Here is a 22,447-nt window from a genome sequence, read left to right as displayed (position 1 = left end):
TTGGGATCTCTTTCTGGAGGTGATTGGTAGACTCTTTCAATTTATATTTTACCTTCTGCTTCTAGAATATCAGGGCAATTTCCTCTGACAATTTCTTGGAAGATGATATCTAAATTCTTATTTTTATCATGGTTTTCAGGTAGTCCAATGATTTTCAAATTATATCTCCTAGAACTCTTCCAGATCAGCTATTTTTCCAAGGAGATATTTCATATTTCCCTTTTTAAAAAAATTCATTTGGATTTGCTTTATTGTTTCTTGGTTTCTTATAAAGTCACTAGCTTCTATTTGCTCAATCCTAATTTTTAAGCAATGATTTTCTTCAGAGAGCTTTGTTATCTTTTTTTTTCCATGTGGGTTTTCAAGCTGTTGACTTTTTTCTCCTGACTTTCCTGCATCACTCTCACTTTTCTTTCCATTTTTTCTTCTACCTCTCTAAATCTTCCCTCTATCCCTCTTACTTTCTCTTCAAAGTTCTTTTTGAGTGGTTCCAAGGCCTGAGACCAATTCATATTTTTCTTGGAAGCTTTGGATGCAGGAGCTTTAACTTTGTTTTTGTCTTCTTCAGAGGGTGTATTCTGGTCTATCTTGGCCCCAAAGAAGCTTATGATGGTCGGCTGTTTTCTTTGCCTACTCATCTTGACAATTTATTTCTTGCCTTTTAACTCCTTCTTAATGTGTAGCACTGCTTTCTGGACGGACTGTCCCAAGCTACAGTGTGGCCCAGGGGGTGATTAAGCTTGTTCTCAGCCTGCCTGCCCTGAGAGTAACAACAGCCTGCTTTATCTTTGACCTGGAAACAGAAGTCTGAATGAAATCTGATTTTCTATGGTTGGAAGCTTGGCATGCCTGTGCCACTCCCCCACTGGGTGGCCGCTACTCGAGGTTGCTTTGGTGGTTCAGAACATGGGTGCCCCACCCCAGTTCCCACAGAAACCACAGCTATTCCCCCTAACCGCTAGACCCCTCACCAGTCTGTTAGCTGGTCTTCAAAAGAAGCAGCTGAAGATTCTGAGGCTCTGGAGGTGCTGTCTGCCTGAGGCTGGTCCTGCTCTGTATGCTGTGTACTTCTCTCAGCCCAAACAGCAGGTGATTCCAGTTGCCTAATTAAGCCATTTTTTTTTTTTTACTGGAAAATAGTCTTGCTCTGTTCTTATGTGGGTTGTGCTGCTCTAGGAGTTGTCTTATGGCATTATTTTTTGGAGTGTGTGGACAGGTTTGTTGGGAGCAGGGAGAGTCATAGCCTTTCTTCTGTTATCTTGGCTCTACCTTCAGCAAATATTTATTAAGTACCTACTATGTGCTAGCCATTTTGGTAAGCACTAGGAATACAAAGGAGGGCAAAAAAGCCCCTGCCCCTGCTTCCAAGGAGTTCATAGTCTGAAGTAACATAACTACTTACAAACAAGACATATGCATGATACATCAGAAATCACAGAGAAATGGCACTACACAGTCCTACCTTTCTATAGTAGGCAAATATTTGTAGTGCTGCCTAGAAACTCTTTTTCTTTTTTGAGGGCTTGATGCCCAAACTTTTTAGAAACTCAACATTGTGCAAAAACCATCAGCAACATCCTCATGCCCACCCCCACCCTCACCCCCTAGGAACCCATTTATATGGCTCCATCATCTCTGGGATGCTTATGTGCAGTAGCAATGTACCTTAGTCGATCCCTCTAGTTGAAGGTTCAGGAAATATTGCTATTCTGACATTGTCCCCATCAACTTATGGGTCAAGAGGTTGCTCTGGCTATGGGGAGGGCTATGCTAATCTCTAAAACATGATCCCTCTCATCCTCTCAGGTACCAAGAACTATTCTTTGATCTCAACTTTTCCTAGACCTTTCCAGAAAACAAGGGAAAAGGTTCCTCTTTTTTTTTTTTTTTTAGTGAGGCAATTGGGGTTAAGTGACTTGCCCAGGGTCGCACAGCTAGTAAGTATTAAGTGTCTGAGGCCAGATTTGAACTCAGGTACTCCTGACTCCAGGGCCGGTGCTCTATCCACTGTGCCATCTAGCTGCCCCAAGGTTCCTCTTCAATGAAGCTTCTTTTATGGACCTGCTAAAAAGAAGTGGCTCCCAAATAGCCCAAGCCAAGTAAATCATTAACAGTCATTGAATCCTTGAGAAATAATCACTTGGGGAAGCTAGGTGATGCAGTGGATAGAGCACCAGCCCTGGATTCAGGAGTACCTGAGTTCAAATCCGGCTTCAGACACATGACACTTACTAGCTGTGTGACCCTCCGCAAGTCACTTAACCCCAATTGCCTTACAAAAAAAAAGAATAATATATCTCTTACACATAGCTATGAGATATGTAATCTGTTTTTTCTACTAATTTTTATAATATGATTTTTTAAATATTAAAGTTACATATCCACATAAATGTGTTGTGAAAAGTAGTGCAAGATTTTGGTCTGAGTCTAATTTCTAGATTGCTTTCCAGTTTTCCTAGCAGGTTATTTTTTTCTTTAAAAAATAAATAAATAGGGAGTGTTCCCCTAGGTAACATGTTTTACACTTTATCAAGCACTGGGTAATTGAGTTCTATTGTTTCTGAATCTCCCTTTTCTAATCTGTTCTATTGATCTCTCTATTATTTAACAAATACCAGATGGTTTTGATAACTGCTATTTTGTAATATTGTTTGAGGTCTAGAAATGTTATTACCCCTTCATTCCTACTTCTTTTTTATCATTTCCCTTGATATGCCATGTCTTTTGTTTTTCCAAATGGATTTTGTTATTGATTTATTAAGCTTTTTAAATTTCCCTTCGTTAATTTGATTGGCATAGCATTAAAAATGTAAATTAATTTTGGTAGTACTATCATTTTTAATATATTGTTGTGGTCTAGCTATGGGCTCTATTTCTTTTGTTATTTAGCTTGTTCTTATTTCTTTAAGGATTACTTTGTAATTGAATCACTACAAATCTTTTGTGTACACTGGAAGTGTGATCTCCAGATATTTCATGCACTTTGTAATTATTTGGAATGAAATTTTCTTTCTATTATTGCTTCACATGTTTTGTTATTATTATATAGAGATGCTGTTGATTTGGGGGGATTCATTTTATAGTCTTCAACTTTGCAGAAGTTGTTAATTGTCTCAGTATCTTTGTTGATTCCCCAGGGTTTTCCACATAAATCATCATATCATCAGCAACAGGAATAGTTCTGCTCCTCTTTATCTATCATTGGTCCTTTAATTCTTTTTTTGTCTTGTTGCGATTAATAGCATTTTCAGAACTATATCAAATAATATTAAGAAGAATGGATTTGTTTGTTTCACTCCCAGGCTTGCTATACTTTAATCATGAAATTTTTGTGAAAGGCTTTAAAAATCATGACTACTGATAATAAAAGTAAAGATATCAAAATACATATGTACATATGTATTTATATGTTGTTGTTCAGTTATTTTTCAGTCATGTCTGACTCTTTGTGACCCCATTTTTGGGCAATGATACTGGAGTGATTTGCCAGTTCCTTCTCCAATGTATTTATATAAACATAAACCAAACATATATGTGAATATTAATATATAATACGTGTATGTGTGTATGTATTTATACTGGGGTGTTTTAATGTTTGCAAAGTATTTTATATGAAATTTTTATGTGGTCATTTTATGTGATCATCAAAGCAACTGTAAGATATATGTGCTATTAGCATAACCATTTTATAGATGACAATACTCAGGCAGGCAGAGATTAAGTACTTTATCTAGGGTCACACAGCTAGTTAACTTCTGAGACAGCATTTGAACTGAGGACTTTCTGACTCCATTCCATCCACCTGACTACCCAGCTGCCTATCACGTGGTATTTAAATGCATGTATTTGTCCTTGGAGTAAAATGAATCACATGGAAGCTTGATGATATGCAATAAGATATATTCATTCAGAACAATTTCAACAATGTGGTTTTAATTGTCTCCATGTGTAGGCGCCTGGATTCCAATGCTTTGGTATGTGATTGTGATCTAACATGGCTGGGACAGCTTTTAAAAGGTTATGCTCAAAATGGCCATACTCAGGCAGCTGCAACCTGTGAATATCCCAGAAGCCTTCAAGGGAGATCAGTTGCCTCCTTAACAGCTGACGAATTCAACTGTGGTAAGTCCTTTTTTATGATGACTCATAGCTTTCTTGTATCCTCTTTCTTTAAATGTACCTTTTAATAGATATATACTGGAATATCTGCTCACAGAAATACTATTAGACTGTTCTTTTAAAAAGAATAATTATAGTTCTTTGCATCATATGTTTTCTTTCCTTTGAAGGAAATCTTTAAAATCATGAAATTTTCAAGCAAAAAAAAAAAAAAGCTTTAGAGACATCTTTTCCAACATCCTCATTTTACAAATAAGGAAATCACATCCCAGAAAAAAGGGGGCAGCTAGGTGGTGCAGTCGATAGAGAACCAGCCCTGGATTCAGAAGGACCTGAGTCCAAATCCATCCTCAGACACTTGACATTTACTAGCTGTGTGACCCTGAGCAAGTCACTTAGCCCCTGTTGCCCCTCAAAAAAAAAAAAGATAATATGATGTAGGTAAGGCAGAAGAGGTGAGCTCAGACCTGAGGTCTTGTAACTCCCAGCCCAGTGTTCTATCCACCTCACCACGTTGTCAATTAGAATAATCAATAAATTAATAGGAATTTTAAACTATAAAGTATAAAATTTTATTTGAGACTGCATTAAGTCTTTACTGCACTAAGAAAACATCTGAATCCCAAACATTTTATACCATCATACTCTGTTTTCTATTACCATTGCACTAGCTTTAAAGTCTGGAAAGTTCACAGTTAATGTGAAAAATGAAATTATGTAAATAATTATATAGTATCAAATATTGCAGTGACGATGGAAACCCTTAAATGCTCAGGATGTTGACCTTGTGAATTGATGGTTTTGAACATATTTATCAAGAAAAATTTAAGATTTTCCCATGAGTCAAGAGAAAGGTGTTTTTCTTTTTTTGTTAGAAGCAACATATGAATGAAGAAGAAATTTTATGTACAATGCTTGATCATTTTCTTTGTCAGATATGATTTATATAATATCATCATCTTCCTTCAAAACTTACAATATTTTTTACCTATTGGATCACATCTAAACTCCTCCAGGTAGCATTCAGTACATTCCATTACCCGCCATGCTATACACCCTGTGTTTCCAACCTCATTGAATATCTCCTTCTATATCCCTTTTATTTCTGCTAACAGTATATTCTTTTACTCCCTAATTTACATTTTCCTGTTTCCATGTCTTTTTCCTTCCCTGACACACTCTCTTACCTCTTTTCTACCAATCCATATCTATCACTTCCTTCAAATCATGGTTCATGGCTCCTTTCCTTCAAGAAACATTCATTGATTAATTACAACATTGCTTGATCACCTAACTCCAATTTCGTCAGCTCTTCTGTATAGTTCGTTTTATAATATCATCATCTTATATTCTTATTCTCCAGATGGCTTTTCTAAATTTGTTTTCTTACTCTTTCTACATTGTAAGCTCTACAAGGACAAGAATTGTGGTTTTTGTTGTTGTTTCTTTTGTTTAACAGTATCTAGGATATAGCTATGTGTGCAGTAGGGACTTAATAATGAGTCTAAACTTTTATTAAGCACCAATTGTTCCAGGCACTGTTCTAAGTTCAGGGGTTACAAGAAATTCAAATGACACTTCCTGTTCTCAAGGAACACACAGTCCATAATGGCAACAACATGCAAATGACTGTGTTCAAACAGACTATATGCAGGATAAATTGCAAATAACCAACAGAGGGAAGTAATTAACAGAGAATGAATGAATTTTCTGATCATTCCTCTTTTTGGGCCATAAAAATGATTGATCACTGATCAATCAACATTGTACATTTTGTTTTGGGAATGATAATAATGAAGAATCATAAGTCAATTAAAAAAAGCAGCCACACAATAGAAAGCAAAGTTACATGTACGCTAGAGATTTCTTTTACTAAATTTCTACTCTAGTGGCTAATAGTAGTATATAAGGTGATCCTGCGATCTTGAAGGTCAACTGAGCAGATTTTTGCATATCTTATGTTAAGGGTTAAAATTCTAGCTAGTCTGTCTAAAATATCTAATGAGTGGTCGCCAATAAATTATAAGCTTTAGCAAGAGTTAGACTTTTAAGCATTTATTAAGGAGAATAAGAATTTGGTAAAGAGAGAGAGAAAGGCCTAGATTCTTATCTATTAAAGGGAGAGCACATTTCTAGCTCCGCTCTCCACCAGAGTCCAAAGGAAAGAGCCCCAGAGTCAGCGCCAGTCTCTTCCTTCCTCCTCCCACTAGTCCGCATCACTTCCTCCCACCAAAGAAAAGACTCCTGGTCTTGCCCTCAAAGACCTTCGCTTCATGGGCAGAACTCTTCTACAGTAAGTATACAGCAGGTGGCGTCATTCCAATCGTTACAGTCCCCCCTGTTGTTCCTCAAGAAACAAAATGTTTCCTTGACGGAACAGTAAAAACAATATAATAACTATTGCTAACTAATAATATGTGAACAACAATATAGAAAAGGAAGAGAGGAAAGTTTTGTCCAGAGGGGCGATTTTTTTTTTGTCCTCATGAACTGACGCTTTGACATTAGTCTTGCAAAGGGAGGGCCTCTGCAGAGAATACACGTTACAGATGGTGTATATTATAACAGAAAGAGAAAAAAAAAAACAACAAAAACAACAAATCAAAACTGTTCATTTAAAGTCTCTGAAAGTCTTTTCTCAGATGTCCTCTAGGTGTAGTCCTGGAATGGAAGTCTTTTCAGGGGTTGATGTGTGGATGCTGGTAATCAGTCAGGAAAATTTCCTACAAAATTGAGCTTAACACAACTTTAAAATAGCTTTGTCAATAATCAAATCAAACAATGAAAGTTCTCAAAAACATGTCTAAGGGAATTCAGAATCTTAGTTGTTACACAAGAAACATATAATAAAACAAAAATTGAACCATTCTTTAAAATTATAATATTACTATAGTCCCCCCTTATGGAGGGTAATTGAGAAGACAATTGCTGCGATATTAATTATTAAAAATAATTTTTTATCTTTGTTTCATCACTTTTTGCATCATCTGCCTAATTATCCTCATGCCATTATGAGAAATTAAAAAATCTAATATAATTGGTAACAGGTGTCAAGGCCAAATTCAACACTGTATTTATCATGACACCTGAGATAATTATGGGGGTTACCATAAAAGAACAGAGAAATGCTGGGATATGAGCATTCCCACACTTGAGCAATATGTACTCTCCATACAGTATGCCAGGCTTAAAATAGGTGGATGGAATATATGTCCATGCCACCAAACATATTGGAGGAAACTGAGTCAGACTTAATCAGATGCATGGGATTGAGATGTCCATGGCATCAGGCATATAGGAGGGAGCATAGAAGCCAGGTGTAGGAGTGAGATGGGTGGGATGAATACTTCCAGCCATCTGTACAATATTGTGGGGAAAAATAAAATAAAATATTAAACCAAGAGAATCCAACCTCAACATTAGTCAAAAGCCGTTCCCTCGGCTATACCTTGACTTCATGCATGTCTCCCCTCATGTGACAGTTCAGTGTCTGCTCTTGCATGTATTCCTCTTGTGATTGGATGGCATCTTGGCCAACTGGCATCTGATAACTCAGAATAAAGGCAATTAATGTCTTAATGATAAGTTCCCATAATCCAAGTCTCATATGGATTTTAAAAATTGAGGATAATAAATGATTGCAAAAAATGTGAATACATCTTGACTCAGAACACAATATATAATTATGCAACAATTTCAAATAATACCCCCTTTTTTTTTTACTTAGTATACAATTACTTTTGTGAAAAATCAGAACATATTTGAATAGAAGTTAAAGCACAACACAATCTCAAAGACAACTTTTACAAATGTTCCTCTCTTTTTTTTTTTTTTGGAATATGCTTATCAAAAATAATACTTCTAGAATCAATTTACACTTGCCATGGCAAACAATTTGCCAGGGAAATGCTTTAAAGAGTTTGATCAAATAATCAGTTGAGAAAAAATAGCAAAAACAAATAACTCAGAATATGGGAGCACAATACTCCTAGAATTAACATTGTATTATGAAATCAAAACCATCTTGCAATTTTTTAAAATTAGATAAATGTATAGAAGAAAATACACATGGAACAATAAAAGACAGTGAAATTCAAACTAAGGAAATCTAAATGAGCATGAACTTAATATTAATGAGTATTATAAAATATAAACTTGATCACATGACTATAAAAAACTTTTACAAATATTCTCCTTGTTTTAGAAACTAAGTATAAGACACAATCTCAAATGCATGAAAATCTCTATGAAAATAAACCCATACCATTAATTTCAAAATGTATATATAATAGCATAGAAATCCTATGTAACCTCTGAACTGACATTAATAATCTGAGTGAATTCAGGACACTCTTGATTCCGATATCTAAAATCCCCAATACTCATATCAATACCTTGCTGCTTACTTCTACATTTCTGTAAAATATATACCCTTCCATGGCAAAAGAAGCAGAGTCTTGAACTATGTTGATTGTCATTCTTATTCAGCTTAAGTTTTTCTTCTTTAACCCCTCTATATTGTCTGTCGGGCTTTTCACCATACAAATGCTTTATAAGATTACTAATTAAAGACAAAAGCAGGTTAGCAAAATTATGAACAAAACGAGCATATCTGGAATTTAAAGAGTTTTCTAAGATTGTCTCAAAAGCACAGCCAGGCCGGGGAAGGGCAGAGCCTGAAGCTGCAAATGCAGGTAGAAAAAGTTGAGCATGCGCACCAGATCTCTGGACTTCCCAGGCAGGGAAAGCTATGGACTTGGCCATAGGAAGAGTAGAGGGTGGGGTCTGGAGAGGAGGGGAGGGACCAGAGCAATTTGAATCAGACTTGATTTTGAACTCAGGCCTGGATTCCTCTTCCCCCACTTTGCCTCCAGGTGCTAGGGGATTAAAAGCTTCTAGAGGGTGGGTCATTGCCTCCAGGCATGCAAAGTTAAAGCAACAATTACTGTTAGAACTGGGAAAAGCTGCGGGGAATCTCTTCAGGTTTCTCTGAAAAAGCATGGTTGGGAGAGGGAGAGATATTTCCTTGTGTGAGTAAGTTGCTGGCTCTTTTAACAAAAATAAAAAGAAAAATAGAAAATCCACAAAAACAAAGCATTAACATGATCTTATCTCCCATTTGTCTGGTTAAACAGACTAAAATCAAAAATAGGGTAATTAGGGAGTTTAAAAGGTCCATTCGAAAAAATTTAAAGGGAAACACAGCCAGTACACCAGTACTTAGCAGTTAAAGGGAGAGGGAGGGGAAATTTCTTACCCAACCAGAAGATCAGAAGAAGACTGAGGTTTAGCTTTCCTCTTCATGGTCAGCCATCTGTTAAGGGTTAAAATTCTAGCTAGTCTGTCTAAAATATCTAATGAGTGGTCGCCAATAAATTATAAGCTTTAGCAAGAGTTAGACTTTTAAGCATTTATTAAAGAGAATAAGAATTTGGTAAAGAGAGAGAGAAAGGCCTAGATTCTTATCTATTAAAGGGAGAGCACATTTCTAGCTCCGCTCTCCACCAGAGTCCAAAGGAAAGAGCCCCAGAGTCAGCGCCAGTCTCTTCCTTCCTCCTCCCACTAGTCCGCGTCACTTCCTCCCGCCAAAGAAAAGACTCCTGGTCTTGCCCTCAAAGACCTTCGCTTCATGGGCAGAACTCTTCTACAGTAAGTATCCAGCAGGTGGCGTCATTCCAATCGTTACACTTAATAAAATGAAAAGGTTTGACATTTGGTTCCAGGCACAGCCTGTATATCTGATGTCGGAGGACCAAGCAAGCTAAGGTTAGAGAGGCCAGTTTGGCCATGAAATGATAAATATTTTTGGTCATAATACTTCTACAACTCTTGAAGACCATTTACTAAGTCACAGAGGGATTATGATTTGCATTGATGAAGGAAGTAGCCATTCTCGAGAAATCACAACTCCTTAAAGTATTGAAGCATATAGTTATTGCTGCTTGTTATCAAGTAGTAACTTTAATAAAAAAACATTTAGAAATTCATTAATTGTACTTAAACATAAAATTCTGTTTCCAAAGCTAATTTTTGTGGATTACTTTAAAAACTAATCTTGCATAAATAAATTTATCATTACTATTTAGTAAATAGGAATGCAACTGCTTTTCACTAACTATTTCTTTTAATTTTACAAGTGCTACATTTGCACTAAGAAGACAATGCACCATAATATGTTTGTTTTGACAACTTGAATCAAGCCATTATATTTACAACTGATTAGCCTTATGATAGAAGCTTGAGGAGAATGGGGATTCATTTCCTGTTATGGACATTTGCTTTATCTTTTTTCCTTTAATCTTAAAGATAATGAAAACCTAAACGTGAAAATAGATAAAAAGGAATATATATATATATATGTATATGTATATGTATATGTATATGTATATGTATAAATGAAAGAATATTTATACTTTTGATACATTTAGAACTTTGTGAGAATGTACTGTGTATTTCTTTTAAATGTGGTGAGTTGAAAAAAGTAGTGGCTTTGTAGTCAGAGCACTTGGATTCACATGCTGGCTTAAGGTGAGATTTGAACTCAGGCCCTCATGACTCCAGGGCCAGTGCTTTATCCACTATACCACTTAGCTGCTCCCAGCTCATTTTACAGCACTGAGGCAAATAGGATGAAGTGACTTGCCCAGGGTTATACAGCTTGTGAATATCTAAGACCAGATTTCAAATAAGGAAGATGAGTCTTTCTGACTCTAGGCCTGGAACTCTCTCCACTGTACCACCCAACTGCCCAGAAGAAAAAAAAATACGTAGTGCCAATTTTATAATACTCATAGACAGGGTTTATCTTTTAGTACAGTAGAACACAATCAGTAGAGTTAGAGAACATGAGTTCAAATCTTGCTTTTGTTGCTTACTATCTTTGTCACCTTAGGCAAGTCACTTTATTTCCCTGGTCCTCAGTTTTCTCAGATCTGAAATAAGGGGCTGGGAAAAGATGGTTCATTTAGTGCTAGGTCTCGAATCCTATGAGGTGCCCAAACATGTCATTTCTGCCTTCATGGCATTCCTCATATGCCCTATTCTTTCCACTAACACTCCACTCTGGTGTAGGAGCTCATCACTTACTGCCGGCTGGTTGTTCACTTGGCCACAAATTTCTCTCCATTATAGCCCATCTGCCTCTCAGCTGTCAGATTGATGTTTTGAAAGCAAATGTCTGACCATGTTACCACCCTACTCCCATTCAATAAACTCCAATGGCTCCCTATTGCCTCTGGGATCAGAATTAAATCCTCTCTTTGGCTTTGAAGGTCCCCCATAAACTAGCCTATACCTAATTTCCCAATCTTTTATACTTTACACCCTCACCCACCATCATGCATGCTTTGATCCAGTGACACTGGACTTTTTCCTGTCCCTCTCACATCTCCTTCTCTCAACTTTTAGTATTTTCTGTTTGTCCTCTCTGCCTGGAACTGTCTCTCCTCATTCCCCACTTCTGGTTTTCCTGGCTTCCTTCAAATCTCAGCTAACGTCCTACCTTCTACAAGAAATCTTCTTCAGTCCTTCTTAGTCTTAGTGCCCTTTTTCTAAAGTTATCTCCAATCTCTTTTTATACCCTATGTGTATGTTGTAGTTTGTTGCATGTTGTTTCCCCCATTACACTGTGAACTCTTTGAAAGTAGGGAGTGTTTTTTTTTTTTTGGTTTGTTTTTTGCCTTTCTTTGTATCTTTACTGCTTAGCATGGTGCCTAACAAATAGTAGGAGCTATATAAATACTAGGTAACTGACTGTTTTGCTCTGTTTTTTTTTCTAAGCAAAATAATCAACTCAAATGAATGCTAAATACTTTTTCCATATTTTTCTCCTTGACTTCTTACTAGATGTTGCCAAGTGACAGAGGATGACTTCATGATGGGGAGGCTCTAGTAGTAACTTGAATTTTGAGACACTGTAAAGTATGAAGAGAAAGTATGGGATTTACCCTGAAAATTGAAACACCTATCTGAACAATGTTCTTCCAAATTTAATTGAGTAGGATATGAGCCTTTTCAGCAGAATCTTAAACATGCTTTATTACAATTAAATTTAAAATGCTTTCATGCTTCTAGCACTCAAACTTCAGTCTATGGAAAAGGAACATTAGCTTGCATTGGTAAGCATTTTTGTTCATCCACGTTTAAGGATTAGCCTATGAAACCCCAAGTAAAATCCATAAACTGGATGGTTAGAAAGCTAATTGTCCAGGAATAGTGCATGTAAAACTGCAAGTTTAATTTAGCTCCTTGATTTGAAAAATTGACCCATAAAATCCAAACCTTCCCATAAATACTTTTGCTTTGAACTTTTAGAAATTAGAGCACTCGGAAAGCTTGACTTAAGACACTGCACTGCAGATTTTGCCATGGTGTGAGTTGCAAGCAAAAATGTTTCTAATTACCCAACAGAAAATACAACTGAGGTGTCTAAAGGCCTTTAAGGATGCAAAAATGGTGATGAAAGGATTGGGTGATATTTCATGAATTTCTTGTTAGCTGTTGAAACCTTATGTAAACTGCTTTTACATAAGCCTGCCTTACCAAAAGAGCTCTGAATTTTTCCTCCAACTCCTTTTCAACAGCCTCTGTAGCATATGGTAAAATATTAATCTTTTAAGACTTCTCCTAAGTCAGCTTAATTCTTTTGTTACAGAGAGACCTCGAATTACCTTTGAGCCCCAAGATGCGGATGTCACTTCAGGGAACACTGTCTACTTTACTTGCCGAGCAGAAGGAAACCCCAAACCCAAGATTATTTGGCTACATAACAAGTAAATATCATATGAATACTCTTATGTGTATGCAGTTACCTGATTTCAGATGTCAGTGGTCTGAGAATCTTTAATGTCATCTTTGACTTGGAGAAGTAAAGATAGCATAATACAAAAAAAAAAATCTGAGGGACTTGCTAATAGGCATGGTCTTTAGCTTTGCCTCTACCTTAATGGACTAAGTTATACATAGACTCTTTTAATAAGGACATATTTTGGGACAAGAAAGATGAATATATATTATTAGGAAATTGGTGAAAATATGTTTGTGTCATCCTTAGAGGGAGAAATAATTAAGTAAAATAATTCATCCTAATCTTAATTCATCTGGCAAGTAGTTCTCACTGTCACTAGACTTCCTGTGGGAGGATGTGGTGAGTTGACATCCTACTAAGTGATAGAACATATATATATATATATATATATATATATATATATATATATATATATATATATATGTGTGTGTGTGTGTGTGTGTGTGTGTGTGTGTACAATAGTGTAAGGAGAATTGGGAAAGGAGTAAGCAGTAAAACTGTGAAGGGAGTGGAGATCAGGTAAGGCTTCACAGATGATATCTGAACTGAGTCTTGAAGGAAGACAGGAATTCTGAGAGGCAGGAATGAGGCAAGAATGAGTCACAGTCATGGAGGGGTAGACTATGCATTTGCACAAAGGTGGGGTATGGAATTTTAGGAACAGATAATTTTCCAGTGTGGCTGGAATACAGAATTTGCAAGTGAGAGTAAAATGAAATAAGTCTAGAAAGGAAAATAGGAGCCAGATTATTGGCTAGGGGAAGGAGAGGCTGACAAATCTTAAACTAAGGTTTTTGTTTTTTATTGATTGATTGATTGATTGATTGATTTTTTGTCCTATAGACAGTGAAAATTTTTGATTAAGGGGATGATATGACTATGGGTGGACCTTAAGAAGATTATTTTGGTAACTGTACTATATGCAAGATAGATTAGAGATGGGTGATCTAGGAAGTTGTGAGACCAATTGGGAGGTTATTACAGTAGTTCAGACAAGAATGATAGCTCAAGCTAGACTCATGACCATATGAATGTAGAAGAGACAAATGTGAGAGATGTGGTGAGAATAAAGTAAGTAAGACTTAGGAACTGATGGGTTATGGAGGCAAGATAGAAGGAGAGGTCAAGGATGATTTCAACATTTCAAGCCTGGATAGCTGTAGTGGTATATTTAGTGAAAATAGAAAATATTTTGGGGGGATGTAGTTCAGTAGATCATTGAATCACACTTTCAGGGAAGATAATGATAGAAATCATTTTCTTTAAGTGTTGGAGAGAAGCCCAACTCATATTTTTGTCTCTGGCTTCTATACAAGGGAGAAAGATTTTCAGACTTGGAAAGATTAGAAAATAAGGAATAACAGGTAGCTATAACAAAAGATAAATGAAATAATTCTAAGGGAGCAGCTACCTACCACTTACCAATTAGTTTGAGTTATCAGGTCGTAAAGAACACCTTTCCCATGTACCAAAAGAATGTCTGATATGATGTTAATGATATTTGAAAAGTTGTAGACAAGAGAAGTTCTACAGCAATGGAGATGGACAAATGTCCTGGCTTTTACAAAAAGACAATAGCAGACCATAACTTCAATTTCTGGCAAAATTCTGAAGTTTTTTTTTATTAAACTTATGATCTGTGAGCATTCAGACAAGGATGAGACAATCACTAAAAGCCAGAAAATGGCTTCATCAAAGACAGAAAAAGTAGACTAAACAAAATTGATTTTTGAGGGGGTTACTATATTAGTAGGTAAGGTGAATGCTATAAACATAATATACATTCATTCCAGCAAAGATTTTGTCTGAGTTTGTCATATTATCTATTTAGATAAGATGTAGAGCTGTGGGATCAATGATCATACAGTTATTTGGATTAGATAGGGTTTAATGACTGTATCCAGAGAGTAGTTTTTAAAAGACTGTTCTCATCTTAGAGGAGGTGAGTATCCCGATAATCTATCCATGGCCACAGATTATCAAATTCTGCAAACTGCATAGATAAATGCATAGATGGCCAGGTCATCAAATTTACAGATGATATAAAATTATAGTAAGAGGGACAACTTATATATGTCTGATAACAAAGTCTCAGTAAGCTATTACAGTGACCTACATGTAATAAAATGAAATGTAATAGGGATAAATATACATTTCTATCCTTAGTTTCAAATATTTGTGAGACAAATACAGTGTGAGAGTTGTAGTTAGATCTAAAGTATTAAGTAAACTGAAAGCTCAAAATGAGCAAATAGTGCTGTCATGATTTAAATATATCTATATTTAACACATATGTCACTATATACATTATATGTGAATATATGAAACATTAGGTTTCATTGACAGGCATATTATGTAGGACAAGGGAGGTGGTGATTCTAATGTCTTGGTCAGATCACTTCTTGAACATTTTGTTTAATTCTGGATATCATATTTTAATAATGTTTTGCTGGAGTGAATACAAAAGAGTAGAACCAGGATGTTTAGGGTACCAGAGATCATGGCTTATAATGCTAAGTTGAAGGAGCTAGGGGATTTAGCCTGGAGATGAGATGAAGAAAATTTAGGTGATTGTGTTAACTGTCCTTAAATGTTACATGGCAGAGGACAGAACTAGGACCAGAACCTATGGGTATAAGTATTCAACAAAAGCACAATTCAGTTTGATATTAGGAAAAAATGTACCAATACTTAGAAATTTTCAAAAGTTAATTAGGTTTCCTCAGGACATAACATTTAGCAATGGCAAATGACTAATTGTTTGGGATACCGTAGAAGGACTACAGTTTAGGTATAAATTGGACTTGATAACACTTGATTCATAGGCTTATAAATTTAGACCTAGAAATATAAAAACAATCGCTAACATTAATATTGCACTTTTAATTTTGCAAAGCACTTGGGGGCGGCTAGGTGGCACAGTGGATAAAGCACCAGCCCTGGATTCAGGAGTACCTGAGTTCAAATCTGGCCTCAGACACTTGATACTTACTAGCTGTGTGACCCTGGGCAAGTCACTTAACCCCCATTGCCCCGCCAAAACAAAAAAAAGATCAATTGTGCTTTGGATTGTTGCAAATGATACTCTTAACAGCCATATAAGATTGGTTCTATTATGTTATAGATGAGGAAAATGAGGCTGAGACACTTGCCCAAGGTCACACAGCTAGCAAGTGTCTGGGACAGGTTTTGAAATCAGGTCTTCATGATTCAATTTCTAGCATTTTACCTTTGGAGGTCATCTCATCCAATTTCCTTATTTTGTAGAAAAAAGAATTGACAACTTTTCTAACTCTGTGATTCTGTGATTTAGTCTAACTCCAGGTGACTCATGTACTCCTTCCATAATATCCTTAGTGTGTTAATCTAGCTTCTACAGTAATGCTTCCACCAAGGGGCATCTTAATATAACAGAAAGGAGATCATTACAGTTTCAGATTGCTCTCGTTGTTTGCAAGGTTCTTTCCCACATTGCAGTGAAATCTTTCCCATAAATTCCATCCATAAGTTCTATCTCCATCTTTCAGGCCAAGCTGGAGCTGTCACATGAAGACACTGATCTTGTGCCCCCTAAGAATTCTTTTCTGTAGACTAAACATCTCGAATCCCTTTAATTGTCCATTTCATGTCATAATTTTGAGACTCTTCTTCATTCTCTTCTCTTTCCTTCTGACATACTCAAGCTTGCCATTGTCCCTCCGAAAATGGGATACTCAGAAAAAAATATTTCACTATATGAGTCCTGATCATGGTAGTATACAGTGAGATGATCTTCTCTCCCATCATACAATCAATACTTCTCTTTTAATTCAGCAAAATATAATGTTTGGTTTTTTTCCGCATCCATGTCATAATGTAAGCTCATTTTGAGCTAATATTTCAATAAACCTCTGAGGATATAAAAAATAAAGACCATTATCCCTACAATCTCCCTGTCCTCTACTTATACAGTTTTTGAACTCTTAGGTTTAGAAAGTTCTATTAAACTTCATCTTGTTCCCAATATTTAGACATGATTATATCTTGACTCTGTCAGCTAATGATTATATTGGTTACTTCTAATTTTTTTCACTTGTAGGTTTAGTCAGTATATATTTATAAAATTTTCATCAACATCAATAGTAAAATTGATAACCAGATAAGGTCTGTGGGCAGTGATGTGTGGGATTTCACTGGAAACCTCTGTTTGAGTGACTGATTCATTGGTCAACTGTCTTTGTACCTAGGCAATGAAATAATTCTGTATACACTTAACTATACCATCATCTGGCAGCTAGGTGTCTCAGTGGATAGAGAGCCAAAATTAGAATCAGGAAGACATCTCTCTGAGTTCAAATCTGGCCTCAGACACTTATTAATGTCCCTGGGTAAGTCACTTAACCCTGTTTGTCTCAGTTTTCTCATCTGTGAAATGAAATGGAGAAAGAAATGGCAAACCGCTCTCATATCTTTGCAAAGAGAAGCCCAAATGGAGTCATGAAGAATAAGACATGACTGAAAATGACTGAACAATAATCATCATCTAGTTATTGTTTCTCTTCCTTGTCTATACATCTATTCTGAGAGACTTTTTTAAGTGTCTTGCTGAAATTTAGGCATACTGTAGCATTAGTGTACTACTGATCTAGTAACCACTCAAGAAACAAAATATGGTTAGTTGAGTATGACATTCTATGTTAAAATGTGTTAGCTTCTAGTGATCAGAAATCACAAATAATGGCACAAAGGCTATACCTGTAAAATATTTTCAATATCTTTTGATGTGATTTTCTCAAATTAGAAAATTTTACTTCATTTAGAGAAAGTAGTACTGTTTTATTCTGACTTTGTTATTCTTGTTTCCCTTCTTATATTTATTATTTCTCTTATTCTGCATTTTAGTTCCCATGTAACTATTTTATTATAGCCCTTTAATTTGAAAGATTATTCTCCATGAGAAAACAAGCAAAATAGGAATTGGATAGCCTTTCTTTCCCTCTGCAATCTACTAATATTTTCCAAGCCATCCTCAGCAATGAACCTATTCCTTTATTTTCTTCTTGCTTCTTGATTTTTTGCGTGGTCATTGACTTTTTTTGTTTTTGTTTTTGTTTTATTTTTTGGTGGGGCAATGGGGGTTAAGTGACTTGTCCAAGGTCACACAGCTAGTAAGTATCAAGTGTCTGAGGCTGGATTTGAACTCAGGAACTCCTGAATCCAGGGCCGGTGCTTTATCCACTGCGCCACCTAGCCACCCCGGTCATTGACTTTTAAAGAAAACACTTCTGTGTTTTACCTTTCTGACAGTGTTCTAGTTTGTACTGATCCTTGGTTAAGTTCCCTTGATTTCATCTTTGTCACTTTTTCTTTTAAAATTTGAATGCATTGGAGGGCAAAACCCTCCCTCTTCTTCCACTTTATGCCCTTCCAGGTATTTTTTAGATTTCTGTTTACCCCTTTCCATAGGGAAGGGCTCTAGGTTCTTTCCTCCTTACAACTCCTTTTGTACGGAGGTCAACTAAATCTGTCTTTAAAAATTAGAGCTCACTGGAGAGCAACAACAATAACCATAGCTTGCATTTATATAACTTTAAAACACTTCATAAGTATTATTTCATTTGATCCTCACAACAACCATGTGGGTGTGTGGTAGGTAATATTATGACTTCTATTTTACAGATAAAGAAACTGAGGCTGAGAGAGATTTAGTAGCTTTTCCAGACTCACTCCACTAGTATATGTCTGAGGCTGCATTTGAACTCAGATTTTCTAGATTCCAAGTCCTTTGCTCTCCCAACTGCACACCTTGATTGTCTTTCTATCTTCTTCCTTGCCTAGAACTTTTTATCATGAATTTTTATTCTTAAGAGCCTCCAAGATCACAGGAAGCTTCTTCCATGATAAAATCCCATGTTATAGAATTATATCTATTTTCCCACTGAATATTCTTGAAAGTTTACAAAGCTCGTTAGACTTGACTAGGGTTACCTTCTTACCTTTCACAAACTCTAAAATCACAGGATCATTTTTCTCCCCGAGTGTCTATTGTTTATCATGTTGCTTGCTCTTTCTTCTTCATTACTGAGAATCATTCAGGACTGATATTCTGCTTACTATTTCCTCTGCCCTCCAGAAGGTGATCTAAAGAACGTGATTAATGGATTGTTCCAGTTTTATCAGAAAGACACTCCCTGCAGATTTCATTTAATTCAATGGATAACTATTAAGTACCTCCTATATACAGTGGACTATGCTAGGCACTGGGAGAGCTGCAGTTTTGACAAGAAAGAGTCTCATTCTTCATGTGTTTACAGTCTAATAGCAGATGAAGACATATACACCCATAGCTATTATACACATTAAAATGTATGCTCCTTGAGAGCCTCTGAGTCCCTAGTGTTTAGCACAGCACCTAGCATATATGTAGTAAGCACTTAGTAAATGTTTGTTGATTGACTAATAACACATAAATGTCTTAAAGATAAGTAAAATAAACTGCTATGGAACATAGCATAATGAAGTCAGGAGAAAGACCAGGTTTGTGTGTGAGATTGAGTGGAGATGAAGGTATATAAAGCAGAATTTAGACTTGTTAAATTTGGGATGGTAATAGAAACAGTATAAGGAGAGGTCCTATAAGGCAGAGACATGTGGTTCTAGAGTTCATTGAGATCTGGGCAGTAGATATGAATTTGGCAATTATTTTCTTTAGGAATGCAGACTGCTTATAAGTTTGGAAAGGTAGAGCTAAGATGCATGAAAGAGGAAATAACTGAAGAAACAATGTTCTGGAGGAATCAGCAGGAAGTGGGATTGAAGATGATGGTAGAGGGATTAGCCTTAGTGAGGTATATGAAAATCTCTTCTGCTGTGTAAGCAAAAAATGGAGGGAGGAGAGAGCTGATGATGCCAAAATGTCCTGATAACTGGTAGAAGGGAGATGAGGGATTTACCTATAAGTGACCTCAATTATTTTCAGTCAAATATGAGGCTAAGCGGAACAGTAACTAGAATAATGTGCTTGGGAATTTTCTTTAGTGTGCAGAAATTTAAAGGACACTGAAAGTATTTTTACTTTTTCAGCAAGTAAAAACAATCGAGTTGAGCACCTAATTAACAAGAATAATTAGATAAACTAGTAAGCTACCAGATGGTTCACTTTCCCCTTCCTTTTCCCCATGTCCTATCATGATAAGCTGCTCACTGACCTAATCACACCCTCCCTCTACCTCCAAGTTATGTCTTCCTGGGTATTCTTGGATTTCTGTTTTCTCTCTTGCTCAGAAAAGGGCTCTAGGTTCTTTACCTCCTAAAACTCCTTAAGTACCAAAGTCAACTAAAACTCTCTTTTTTATTGTATTCAAACAAAGCATTTAATATTATTATTATTTCGTTTTTATTTTAGCAACAAACATTTATTTTATTTTCCAGTTACATGTAAGGGTAGTTTTCAACATTCATTTTCATAAGTCACTTAGCCCCAATTTCCTCACTAAAAAACAAAACAAAACAAAACAAAAAAACAAACAAACAAAAAAAGGGATTTGCTTCTGTCTGTCCCCTCCCCCACTCTGCCCTTCCTTCTTTTGCCCCTCTCTCTATATCCCCTTCCCCTTCTATTTTCCTGCAGGGTTAGAGAGATTACTCCACCCAATTGAGTGTGTACATTATTCTCTCCCTGAGCCAATTCTAATGAGATTGAGGTCTTTGAGCCAATTCTGCTGAGTATTCATCTCATTTACTGCCCAGATTAAACAAATTACTACACCCAGTTGGGTGTGTCTGTTAGTCCCTCCTTGAGGCAGCTCTGATGAGTTTAAGGTCTTTGAGCCTTTTCTGATGAGTGTAAAATTTATTTACTGCTCTGTTCCTCTCCCATCTCTTCCCCCATTCCATAAGCCTTTTCCTGTTTCTTTCATGTAGGATTTCACCTCTGCCCTTCCCCCTCCCCCAGTACATGCCATTCATCCCTCAATTTAACCCTAAAGATGTCATGACCTAGCTAAGTGACACAATGGACAAAGCATCACCCCTGGACCCAGGGGTATCCCAGCCAAAACCTGGCCTCAGACATAAGACAATTGCCCACTGTACGACCCCAGGTATGTCCCCCAGCTCCAATATTTCTTATGTTTCTCTAGGGTCTTGTATTTGAAAGTCAAATTTGCCATTAGCTCAGGTCTTTTAATCACAAATATCTGAAAGTCTTCTTTTTCATTAAAGTCCCATTTTTTTCCACTGAAAGATAACACTGAGTTTTGCTGGGTAGGTGATTCTTGGTTGTAATCCCATTTCCTTTGCCCTCTGGAATATCATATTTCATGCCCTCTGGTCATTTAATGTAGAAGCTGCTAGATCTTGTGCTGTCCTGAGTGGGGCTCCACAGTACTTGAATTCTTTCTTTTTGGCAGCTTGCTATATTTTCTCCTTGACCTTAGAGCTCTGGAATTTGACTATAATATTCCTAGGAGTTTTCTTTTTGAAATCTCTTTTTGGAGGTGATCAGTGGATTCTTTCAATTTCTATTTTAGTTTCTTCTTCTAGAATTTCAGGGCAATTTTCCCTGAGAATAACTTGGAAGATGGTGTCTAAACTATTTCTTTGATCATGGTTTTCAGGTAGACCAATAATTTTCAAATTATCTCTCCTGGACCTATTTTCCAGGTCAGCAGTTTTTTCCAGAAGATATTTCACATTGCCTATTATATTTTTATTCATTTGGATTTGCTTTATTGTGTCTTGGTTTCTCATAAAGTTACTCACTGGCTTCCATTTGTTCAATCCTCATTCTTAGGCAATTATTTTCATCAGAGAGCTTTTGTACCTCCATTTCCATTTGGCCAATTTGACTTCAAACTATTGACTTTTTTCTCATGTCTTTCCTGCATCACCCTCATTTCTCTTTCAATTTTTTCCTCTACCTCTCTAACTTTATTTTCAAAGTTCTTTTTGAGCACTTCTATGGCCTGAGACCAATTCGTATTTTTCTTGGAAGCTTTAGATATAGGGGCTCTGATGTTGACATCTTCCTCTGAGGGTGCCCCTTGGTCTTCCTTGTTACTGAAGAAACTTTCTATGGTCCTCACCTTTCTTAGTCAGCTCATCTTGCCTTTCTTTTACTAGACTTTTAGCTCCTTAAAGTGGGGCACTGTTTCCAGGCTGTAGCAACTGAAGCTTAAGAAGTCCCAGGTGGTATGATTTAAAGAGAATCAGGTTCTTCCCTCACCCGGCCTGTTCCCTGGTCCTTAGATGACCCCAGACCAACTTGCTAATCAACCAGCTTTGTGTGTTATGGTTGTTAGCTCTGACGAGCCTGTGTCCTTCCCCAACCTGGGCCACTGCTACTTGAGTCTACCACTTGGTTCTCAACAGGGGTGTAAAATCCAAGTTCTGCCTTAGCACCAGCATAGATCCCTGTAGTCTCCCCCCTGCCCAGGGCTCAGCCCACTCACCAGACTGTGAGCTTAGTTCCAGATAACACTGGTGCTTCAGATGATTCAGAGGTTCTGGGGATTTCCCTCTCTGGTGAGGCCTTCCTGGGCC

General features: G+C 36.6%; 1 protein-coding gene across 1 annotated transcript in view; it reads left to right on the top strand.

The window, feature by feature from the left end:
• Window positions 1-22,447, top strand: part of PXDNL (peroxidasin like) — a 574,279-nt gene that overhangs the window by 384,418 nt on the left and 167,414 nt on the right. The window contains exons 7-8 of the mRNA XM_043975169.1: window positions 3,953-4,122; window positions 12,773-12,890. Coding sequence (XP_043831104.1) covers window positions 3,953-4,122; window positions 12,773-12,890 — 288 coding nt within the window. The remainder of the gene's footprint in view (window positions 1-3,952; window positions 4,123-12,772; window positions 12,891-22,447) is intronic.

The sequence above is a fragment of the Dromiciops gliroides genome, chromosome 1, assembly GCF_019393635.1.
Source record: "Dromiciops gliroides isolate mDroGli1 chromosome 1, mDroGli1.pri, whole genome shotgun sequence".
Classification (NCBI taxonomy): Eukaryota; Metazoa; Chordata; class Mammalia; order Microbiotheria; family Microbiotheriidae; genus Dromiciops; species Dromiciops gliroides.
The sequence above is the reverse complement of the archived record's forward strand: the minus strand, read 5'-3'. Positions and strand labels throughout refer to the sequence as shown.